At 41.9% G+C, this 11,506-nt stretch overlaps 1 protein-coding gene across 1 annotated transcript in view; it reads right to left on the bottom strand.

Moving 5' to 3' along the window:
- The window catches only part of NLRC5 (NLR family CARD domain containing 5), a 47,126-nt gene extending 41,335 nt beyond the window's left edge, over positions 1-5,791 (bottom strand). Inside the window, exons 1-4 of the mRNA XM_081921778.1 lie at positions 5,499-5,791; positions 3,547-3,856; positions 1,540-1,596; positions 423-500 (exon numbers count right to left, since the gene is read on the bottom strand). Of these exons, the coding sequence (XP_081777904.1) occupies positions 423-500; positions 1,540-1,596; positions 3,547-3,856; positions 5,499-5,507 (454 nt within the window). The 5' untranslated portion in view covers positions 5,508-5,791. The remainder of the gene's footprint in view (positions 1-422; positions 501-1,539; positions 1,597-3,546; positions 3,857-5,498) is intronic.
- Between the last annotated feature and the right edge of the window lie 5,715 nt (positions 5,792-11,506).

Raw genomic sequence — 11,506 nt, forward strand, 5'->3', positions numbered from 1 at the left:
AGGAGGGGGAAAAGGAGCAAATATAGATCCACACTGCATGAAAACTAATTTTGTTCCTATGGCTTCTGCCAAATAATGTTGGGAATTAGAGCAAAACCCACAAAGAGTTAAGGGTGGGCTGAGCAGCCAATTCCATCTTGTTTAAGCCTTGCTGGCATTCTGTCAGAGTTCTGTTCTACCCCATTCTGCCTGAGAGTAAACATTTTGTGCATACTTCTTTCATAAAATGCACACTTCTTAATGCTTTCTGTCCCCCACCCCCCGTTTTAAAGTATGTATGTGGAGGGTGGGTTGGTTGGTTGGTTGGTTGGTTGGTTGGTTGGGGTTGGGGTTTTTGTGTAAGTCAATTTGGGTTGCCCTAGGAAGAAAAAGTGACTTATAAATTTATTAAATAATGATGATGATGATAAATAACAACTTGCCTAGCCGCTGCTGTTTGGACTGTTTGCCGTTGTTGTTGTTGCTGGCAGGGCTGCTCCATGGACGGCGTCTTTCAAGTCCTGTAGGGCAACAAAGGCAACAGTGACATTACGGCAGCATCACCTCTTTGGAGATGGCAGGGGCCCGAGACCAGCTCCCTTTCGTAGGAATTGGGCTTCAGCAAGAGACTTTCTCTCTGGCTCATGCCCCCGATCACAATTTTAGCAAAACACATTGACATCATCATTGTGCAAAGGGACAGCACATGTATCTACAGCACACATTTAAAGCACACACACCCTCCCACAAAGAATCATGGGAACTCTACTTTGTAAGAGTGTTGGGAATTATAGTGCTATAAATAAACTATAGTTCCCAGGATTCTTGGGGGTAGGGTGTGTATGCAGCCTTAGAAGCCAGATTGATTTGTAACTAAGTAATCATTGGGCATCCACACACACAATTTATTTATATTCTGCATTTTTCGTAGACCATAACTCAATGTGAGTTACAGATAAAATAGAAACAGCTAAAAACATAGAGAAGACAATAATTTAAAAGCAATTAAACACACACAAAAAAAGATCTATTAAGAATACAGATAATAACAATAAAAACATCAGAGCACCAGTCCTTTCCTTAAAAACTGTCAGTTCCCAAAAGCCTTTTGGAACAGGGAAGTCTTTACCTGCTGGCCGAAGGAGACAAAGGGAAGCCAGTCTAACTTCTCTAGGAAGGGAGTTTCAAAGTCTTGGATCAGCCCCTGAGAAGGCCCCCGTTTCCCCAAATTAATTACTGTCTCTGTCTCATTCCCTAATCTGTAGCAGGGGAGGAATCCTCAGTTGAGGGTTCCCCCCTCCATCAATGAAATAAATGAAATAAAATACAGTGGGGTGCATTGTGTGGTTGTTTCTTGACCAGGAACAGTTGCTTTTCTCAAGGAACACAAAAACAAAAGGGTCCTTAGCAGGAGTCCAACACTGCCAGAGGAATGAAGTGGGCCTGGAGCCTCAATGGAAATTGAGTCAAAGCATTCTGCTCCAAGGTTGACTTGGGCCCTTCCCAAGACAGCTCTCTTAGCTCACACCACCAATTGCATTTCACCAAGAGCAATCTTACTTGTTGATGTCGACGGGAAGCAAGCTGAAGCTCCTTTCAAATCCTCTCGTCCTTGACCTGGAATCATCAATTTAAATCAGCACAAGAGGAAGTATTTCATAACAAAGTGCATCCTGTGTATTTGTGCACATGTGTCTGTATGCATTAGTACCAGATTTATGTAGAGGCTGGCCCATGAGGGCAAAGGAAACGCTGCCCAACCAACCTCAGTCCTGCCCAATTATCTGCCCATCACCGGCTCTGACGCCACCTATGGTTGGGCTCCATGCCTTCCGCCCTGCCAGCACCAATGAGCACCAGACACCACTGGAGTCACCATACCAGCCCTACACCTGATGATGGATTGCTTATATAAAGGGTAGTCATTCCTTGTCTGGCACCAGCATGAATTCTCTTTCAGTTGCAATTAAAAACAGCATATAGAAGTATAAGCATTTTGAGAGCTGATCGAAGGGACATGGGAGGTCTTCCAGCCAACTCTCTGCTCTGGGCATGAACCAGAAGGCATTTTCACTACTGTAGTACTTTTCAAGATCTGGGAACCCTGTGGTTTTTTTAACTGAGAAAAGCACCTTGAGCAAGATCTACTATTTTTGGTGCAGGTCCCAGAGACAATGATTTGGAGCGCTTCAATATCTTGCGGCAGTTTTACTTATCGTATTTTTCGCTCCATAAGATGCACCTGACCATAAGACGCACCCAGTTTTTAGAGGAGGAAAACAAGAAAAAAAAAATATTCTGAATGAAACAGTGGATGTATGATTTTTGTGGTTCATGCTGTGGCCACAGCCATGTGATCTGATGGTGAATTTGGGGTGACCCAATGCAAAAATCCTGAGGATCCATGTGGATCCGTGCTTTGTAACCATATTTTTGCACCATTGCAGCCCCAGGAAACAGTGGATGCGTGATTTTTTTGGTGCAGGCTGTAGCCATGGACATGCTATGTGATCTGATGGTGAATTTTGGGTGACCCAATGTAAAAATCCTGAGGATCCATGGGCTTTTACCTCCCCCTTCCCAGGCAGCCTCCACTAGTATCCTTTATCTCTCTCCCGATCCCACCGATCAGCTGCTTCCTTTCAACACTCCCTTCCCTCGTTTGCCTTAGTGTCTTTTCCTTAGCTGTAGCTGGAGCAGTTTTTTGCTCCTCCTTTTCTTCTAATTTCTCTCCTTATTGCTTTAGTCTTCCTTTACAAGTTTGCTGTCTTTACCTCCCCTCTCCCAGGCAGCCTCCTTTATCTCTCTCCCCGATCGGCAAATGGCTTTGTTTCAACAACAACAAAAAGCATGATCTGCTTTTTGCTCCTGGGCAATTCAGCTCCAGGGACCATGCATTCGCTCCATAAGATGCGCATACATTTCCCATACTTTTTAGGAAGAAAAAAGTGAGTCTTATGGAGCGAAAAATACAGTAACCTGCGTTTTCCATGAATTTGCATTGGCTGTAACAGAACTTGCACCCCACTGACTTGAAACTGAAGCTCCTTGTGTCTTCCATGTCCCTAAATGCTTTGTTTTCCAGCATACAGGGGCTAAAAAGCTCCCCTTCTACACTGACTGGGTGGCAACAGGAAGCTGGAGACATAAACCTTGATGCAAAAAAAGTAATGGGGATTTGACTCTCCATGATCCCAGACCACTACCCCACTGGCTCAGACTTCTTCTCAGCTGCTTTAAATTTAAACTAAAAGCTGGGAGGAGAAACTCTGCACATCTCCTGCATCACATCTCATGTGGGGTGTGTGTACTGGCTTTAAAAACATATGGAAAAGAAATGAATGAATGGGAATTCAGACACATTGGTTCTGAACAAAAATTCATTTGTTTTTCATTCATTTGTTTTTGTGGGGATAAAAAAAATGACTGATTTGTTGGGTCTAATGCCCAGGGATAAAGCTTGAAAAGCTTGGCCTGAAGGCACATGAGGCCACCAGGAATTGAACCCGGGGCTTTCTGTAATACAAAGCATGCAAAGCATCACTGAGACACAACCCCTCCTCTGACCTTCTCCTGACACACTCATGAAGACTATTTCCAGATGCATGGGGAGGTTGCATTCCATGCAGACACTCTGTACGAAGGCTTTGAAGACGGGAGCATCAACATCTGCAGCCTTCAGAAACATGTCCAGGACCAGTGAGACCTTCTCATGGGAACTGGCTGTCCCCTCAATCTCATTCAAGGCTACCCCTGGGAGAAGCTGCTTGGCTTTTCTCAGGACCCACTCTGGATGGTGACTGAGAAAGTGCACCAGCTGCGGCCAAGCATTCCTGATGGCCTTCTGGACGTCTGCATCATCCATCCAGAATGGAGGCTGGAAGGAAAAGAGAAGAAAGATGAAATGGTTGCAAATGGCTGAAGCAAACATTAGTACATAAGCCCTGCCAGGATTTTAAGGCCCAAAATGAAAGGCTTGTTGACACGTTACACTGAACACAAGCTATCTCTGCACAGAAATGAGTTGAGTGAAAGATTTGTGTGAAAACCACTTCTTGATTTGCACAGATCAACTAGTCTGAGTGTACACAGACTGGTCACTCACTGAATGTCAGAGAACAGGCTGGGGCATATAGTTTTAGACTTGCTGAAGGCACCTTTCTCTGTTTTTGGTCAATGACTCAGCCATTCCTTATTATCTTTTAATAATCTTTTAATGGCTCCTCTGTCAGACGGTTTGCTGGAGAGGGAAGGCTGAGTCCAGCTATTTAAAGTCTAACTTTCAGTTTAACCCTCCAAGCACTGATTAATTCTAACTTTTATTAGACCCAGAAATTTATGAGGATCAGGGCCCCCACAAACTCATAACACCATAAATGTCAATCCCACCCTTCCTTCAAATGCACCCCAAGGCAATAAACAAAAGTGTTTGCTTTAACAAATAAAAATAAAATTGAAAGAACCTTTAGTTTATAAAAAAAAACCTCTTGTGGAAATATATCACTTGTTAACACTGCGAATGTAGGTTTGAATAACTGTAATTAAATAATTGGATTTATGCTCATCTAAGGCAGCTAACAATTCATGCAAATACATATATCAGAAAACTGATCTGACAGTAAGAGCTGTTTGGCCATGGAATGAACTCCCTCAGAGGGTGGTGGACTCTCCCTCACTGGAGGTTTTGAAGCAGAGGCTGGATGGTCATCTGTCAGGGATTCGTCAGCTGTGATTCCTCCATTGCAGAGGGTTGGGCTAGATGGCCCCTGAGAACCCCTTCCAACTCTACAATTCTATGGTTCTATGAAGGGAATTTCAAAAATGCCCTTGTGGCCCCTTTTACACTTTCTTCCATTCCCTGTGATTCTCTTAACTACCACCCCTAAGAAGATCGCAGCAAGCTTGTCAGTGTTTGAAAAAGAAAAGGTTCTGACCTCCTTTTTACTCCTTTGCCTAGTCCTCAGACCTTAGCTGGCACAAAAAAGTCTTTGAGAAAAAGCATTCTTGCAGAGTACTGCTGCTTTTATTCTTAAAAAGTCTTCTTCTCCAAGCATGACCGACAGCTTTTACACACACCAAATGCAACCAGTTTTCTACCATGCAACCAACCCATACCAAACACTATCATTGACCACTCTATATACAGTCATACCTTGGGATAAATACGCTTCGGGTTGAGCGCGTTCAAGTTGCGCTCTGCGGCAACCCGGAAGTAACGGAGTGCGTTACTTCTGGGTTTCACCGCTCGCGCATGCGCAGATGCTCAAAATGACGTCATGTGCATGCGCGGAAGCGGCAAAACGCGACCCATGCACACACAGACGCGCCATCGCATCTTACGTTGCATTAAGGATGCGAACAGGGCTCCAGAACAGATCCCGTTCGCATCCCGAGGTACCACTGTATACAGGTACAATTTGGTGAAAGGTTGCATGAGTCATTGTAGGCCGCTGACTTAGTTGACTTAGTTCTTTTAGCATTAAAGAAACAGTGGCCAATTTTTAGCTGGCCCCTCCTACCGTCGTCATTCTGCAAAAGCGACTCTGTTGGAGTGGTCCTGCTTATTCCGGGCTCAGGGGGAATGTTACATCATGGGCTTCATATTATCTGTGTCACAGAGTGATGTTTGCCATTTGCAGAGATGTTTTGCCAGCTGAAACCTCCTGGGGATGAAAAGGAAGAGAGTCAGTTACAAAAGACAAGAGGGAGATGGTTTGATACTTACTGGGTGCAGCCTGTATATCTATTGCTCATTACAGGGGGTGGGTAGGAATTGATTGCCAACATTAGATGACTGGCTGGTTAAAGTATTTGCTTGCATGTCCTCCCAAAAGTGGAGGATAAACACATATAATTGGGAAAAATGTTTAAAATATATTTTAATAGGAAACCAGAAGCTTTCCTTTTGGGAATCACAGACTCAGATATTCCTAAAAATGCTAAAGAGATATTCTTACACGAGACGGTCGCAGCAAGAGTTCTCATTGCGGCAAATTGGAAAAGCGATAAAGTCCCGTCAAGATTAGAATGGATTCAAAAGATGGCTGAATACACGGAATTAGATAGCATGTCACTAAAGATAAAAAAATAAACCAAAAAAGGTATTTATCTCAAAATGGGAAGTTTTTTAAATATACATGAAAAATAATAATAGTAGTTTAAGGTCATATGCAGTGTTCGAATAATTTCAGTAGCAGTGTTTAAAATGTGGTAAAACCAATGAACGGATTAAGGGATATTGAAATTGAACAAAACTCATTATGTAATGGCAGTGAACAATTAATACAGAGTCTGTAATAAGGAATAGACGGGAAGTCTGGCACATAGAAAAAGACCACTTTTATTTTATGTATTTTATGTTTTGAAGGTTATTAGTTAATGTATTAATTCTCTTTTTTTCTTTGGTGATGATGGAATTTATTTTCTTTTTCTGTGTGGTGTGGTAATGTGAATGGTAACAATAATAATAATAATAAACCTCTGCCTTAGTCCATAAAAAAAGTATTTGCTTGTATGAGCAAACCGACAAATAGGATTCGAGTAAGAGATGATAGGCGGGATTATGATCAAACTGTTTAAAAACGGATCTTTTTTGTTGTGCACTAAGTGCAACACAATGCATGAAAACATAAATCCACATGCCTTGTTGGGACTACTCTTGGTCGCCACCCTCCACTCCAAAGTTTTGGGGATACTACCCAGCGCTTTTTTTCTCCGGGGACACAGTGGTATGCATACCCCTAAACATTTTGTGAATCTTTGTACTTTTGTCCATTTACTGTATTTATTTTTCCCAATTTGATTTTCGTGAGTCAAAATGAGAGTACCCCAAAACATTTCTCTTAGGAAAAAAAGCACTGATATTACCTATTATTTAGTTTAATGTATAATGCATTCACCTCTGTAAATGCTATAGTTCAGGGTGGTGTAATCTGCAGCCCACAGACCACATGTGGCCCATAAGGTCTTTTTTGGCAGCCCTCAGCAGCATTCAAGAAAAAACATCATAAACCCTTAAACAATTATTTTTTGCATCATGTGTTGTTAACGAAAGCACATTCATCTGTGCATTAAATTTGTTGAATAATTAAATTTATTAAATTTTAAATAATATTAAATATATAGAGAACACTTTAATTTGTGATATGGAAATTTTATTCAGTGTGTGGCATGTGGGTTCTGCGTTGAAGTACTCTTGCAGCCCACTCAGTATGAAAAGTTGGACCGCCCTGTTATAGTGGTTGTAGCTGAACATGCATTATAAACATTTAAAAACATATTTGGCAAGAAAAACACAGCCTAAAAGAGGGGAGACCCACCCAAAACACCCAATGAGGTGTGCACACTGAAGGTATCTGAAGAAGTGTGCATGCACATGAAAGCTTATACCAAGAACAAACTTAGTTGGTCTTTAAGGTGATACTGGACAATTTTTTATTTTTATATATATTTCAACTGTGTGAGACCAACATGGCTACCTACCTGAATCTAGACCCAATGAGGACTGAGCATGATCAGTGGCTACAGAATACTGAGTGTCTCTTGTGGCTGGGTAGGCAGAAAACTGGGGACGGGTGGGGGGAGGCAGTTGAACGGAATATCCCAGAAGAAAACGTGGCTGGCTGAGATCCTGAACAGGGGCACTGAACACTGCAACATGCCAGTGCTGCAGTTATGTAAAACCAGTTGAGCAGGGAAGCGATCAAAAGACTACAGTGGTACCTCGGGTTAAGAACTTAATTCGTTCTGGAGGTCAGTTCTTAACCTGAAACTGTTCTTAACCTGAGGTACCACTTTAGCTAATGGGGCCTCCCGCTGCCACTGCGCCACCGCCAAGCAATTTCTGTTCTCATCCTGAAGTAAAGTTCTTAATCTGAGGTACGATTTCTGGGTTAGTAGAGTCTGTAACCTGAAGCGTCTGTAACCTGAAGCCTCTGTAACCTGAGGTAGCACTGTACTACAAAGGTCCAACTGGCGAAGTTTCACTCATGTTCCTGCTGAGACATATAGTGGAAGATTTCTGCTTTGTCATGTAGGACATAAAACCTTGTTAAACAAAGACAGCCAAAGAAACAAAGAACTGGGTACCTACCAGAAATCTGCAGACATTAAAGAGCAAAAGCACGGGAACAAGAGGAAACGAGAAAAGAAGAGCTGATTCTTGCCTCTTTAATCTTTTTCTGTTTGAAGCTTCTGAAACATGGCAATTAAATATTCCCCTTGCCTGCCTGTGCCAAGGGACTGGCACTAAGTGAAAGTAAAAGTGCCCGGAATTCCCCAAACTCTACAGCACAAAGTTAGCGACTTAATCGGACTGAAATGGGTAACTGATGGGAGATTAAATAAAACTTTGTCCTGCTGCATTGCACCACAGCTAACTTGGCAATTTTAGGTAATTTCTAACCAGGGGGCAATTTTTTTTAGCCAGGCAGTGTGTTAACTCCTTCCCCCACACAGGAACATAAACGCCACATCCGATCTCATTACAGAAAGTTGTGCAAAGACCAACTGCCACAAACTGCAGGGAGACTGAAGCAATCGGGCAAAATGAGTTCACGAAGGAGCAGGCAATGCAAGGGTCAGTGCCAGCGATGCCCCAGGAACCCCTGAAGCCACCACCATCTTTGCCCAGGGGCATCATTTCGCCTTAAAATCCCACAGCACAGAGCAATGGCCTCAGCTTTAAATGTGCTGAAAAGTTCAACACCTGTGTTACAGATCCTGCTACTATTCAAACCCTCTCCCTCCTGGGAGGGAGATTCCGGTTCCCCATCAAGGAAACAAACATCTTTAGATTGCCAGCTCGCAAGATCAGATTAATGCAACTGATCGACTAACACAGAAGCTTCTTCAACTGCAGTTCAAGACTGATCCTTCCACCCTCCATTTTATCTCTTTGCTGCACAATATTCAAACACGTGCCCTTTTCGGCCCCTGCGCAAAACGTTCCTGTTTAGACAAGCCTACCCAGATTCTTAGAAAGTTGAGGTAATTTCAATCTAGTTTAGCATTTTTAATGTTTGTATGTTTTAGAGCAGGGTTGTAAATTTTTCCTGATTTTATTGTTCTAGCTTTTATAAACTTGAGGGTATTGTTTTTAACAAAAAAGTAGTGTATGAAGTTCATGAAACAAACAAACACATACCCTTCAGTACGTTCAAGGAGAGACCAGCTCCTGTCACCTTGAGTCCCATCTGACTGAAAACAATGCAAATGTCCTTTCTCCCTCCTGTTTTCCTATCACTGTTAACCCATAATTTGAAACTGGGCATGTTTCAGTATTGAAACTCTATACATTTCAAATGTAGGGATGGCCCTATCTGTCAATTTTGGTTTCTCTCAGTTTCTCTTTTTTCCAGTGGATTCAGCTCTTCCCATTTCTATATCAGTTTTTGATTTTTTAAAAATATTTTTTATTGGTTTTAAAATACAAAATTATAAAACATACCACACAATTTATCGCAAATACATTCTTATTTGACTTCCATCAGCACCTCTGATAATCCTCCGTCTTATTCACTTCTTACGCATTTCCTAATTTAATATTGCCTTTGTGTTTTTAACATATCCCATCTCCTTCTTCATTTTTGCAATATTTCTAATATTATTCCTCACAGAGCTTCTTGCAAACCTACAAACGTCGTCTGGTCATTGCAAATACTTTTCAAATAATCCATAAATTTACTCCAGTCCTTGGTAAACGTCTGGTCCCGCTGGTTTCGGATCCTTCCCGTTAGTTTAGTTAGTTTGGATTCAGCTCTTCCCATTTCTATATCAGTTTTTGATTTATTTTTAAAGTCCTCGTGAAAACTCATCAGTGAATTTCTTCTAATGTACAAGTTTTTGCATGCAAGCTTGCTAAATTTACACATTTCTGCAAAGCAGTTTTGTCCAATGTAATATAATGCATTCAGCATCTTATTTTCCTTAACGTACCGGTATATTGCATTTCTATGCACATCCCAGAACATGCATTTTTAAAAAGTGGCTGTGCTTCAAGTTGTGTATTGTTCTAGAAAGTGTGAACTTGGTGGGGTCGTCTTTAAATGTGAACTGAATTGAATTTCCCCCATCCCCATTCCTATGCATGCTACTTTCATTTTGATAGTAAGAAATGTATAGTATAGTATAGTATAGTATAGTATAGTATAGTATAGTATAGTAAGAAATATCCCATACTCGCAAATCTGAGGAATAATAAAATACTAAAGCTGGCTCTTCCTGAGACAAGTAGTTTTGTTCAACTCTTAATTATTTTCATACATGTGCGTTCATGGGGCCTTTGCAATTGGTAAATTTATTTATGTTATTTAAGATAATTATTAACTCAATAGTCAAACAGATTCTTTATGTTGCATTACATTTCTCTTTATCCATTTGCTGCTTTTCAGCTAAACCCTCAAAGCAATACAGAAAGGTTAAAAATCCCCCAAACACCCCCCCAAAAAAATACAAAACAAAGCAATCTTGGAGGCTAGACTCTATAACTGGACTTTGTTTCCTACCTTTCAGGGAGACAACCATATCACTGGTAAAGAAATCTGTGTCTTGCATTTGTACACTAGACTATATTCCAGTCACAGAGAAGTCCAAGGTTTCTATGCACCTTCTCATCACACCATGTCCATATCTTCCTCTCCTCCATCCAGGCAGGCTGGAGGCATCAGAAGAGTTCTGGGAGACATTCCAGCCAAAGGAAAGCATTGGAGGAGGGCGCACCAAAGAGCATGTGACAGGTGTGACCTTAGTGAGAATCTTGAGACCAGGTAGAGAGGTCTGGAAGGCCACCTCCCTCTCTGGGTTAAACCAGTTCGGACACACACTTCACTCCGTTTGCCTACAAGATCACGATGTTGGGCAGGCCCAGCACTGATTTCAGCATTTTGAAAACAGTCTTATGACTTGCCCCGGAAATAATTATATGTGTGAAGGCAGCCCTGTTTAGGGAAGTTTTTAATGTTTGATGTTTTATCGTGTTTTTAATATTCTGTTGGGAGTTGCCCAGAGTGTCTGGAGAAACCCAGCCAGATGGGCGGGGTATAAATAATAAATTATTATTGATGATTATTATTATTATTATTACTATTATTAAGGACAGCAGAGAACTCTGATGGTTACATTCCAAGGCATGTGCAAAGTGCTATAACAGCAGGGAGTCCCTGTGAGAGCGATGCAGCAGGTGCAGTAACCAAGGAACTGAGGCATCAGTATTACTGAAGATGTCTGCCTTTGTTTGGAGACTATGTCACCTCAGACAGTGGTGGGTGTCTGTCACTTCCTGTCTAGTGTTCATACCAAGAGGGGGGGGGGGAAATCCCTTCACCTAGAAAATAAAGAGAACTAGCTCGCTTTAGAGGATGACAGCCTATCATTGAATAGAATCATCTAATCCAAACCCCTGCAATGCAGGAAGCATCCCTGGCAGATGGCAATCCAACCTCTGCTTAAAGCCTCCTCTTCCCTGCTTCTTGGGCGGCCCTAGGACTGGAAAGCGAGAGACCTTGCAGGCAGCAGAAAAAGTAAGGGG

This window comes from Podarcis melisellensis (assembly GCF_964234715.1).
Source record: "Podarcis melisellensis genome assembly, chromosome: 8".
Taxonomy (NCBI): Eukaryota; Metazoa; Chordata; class Lepidosauria; order Squamata; family Lacertidae; genus Podarcis; species Podarcis melisellensis.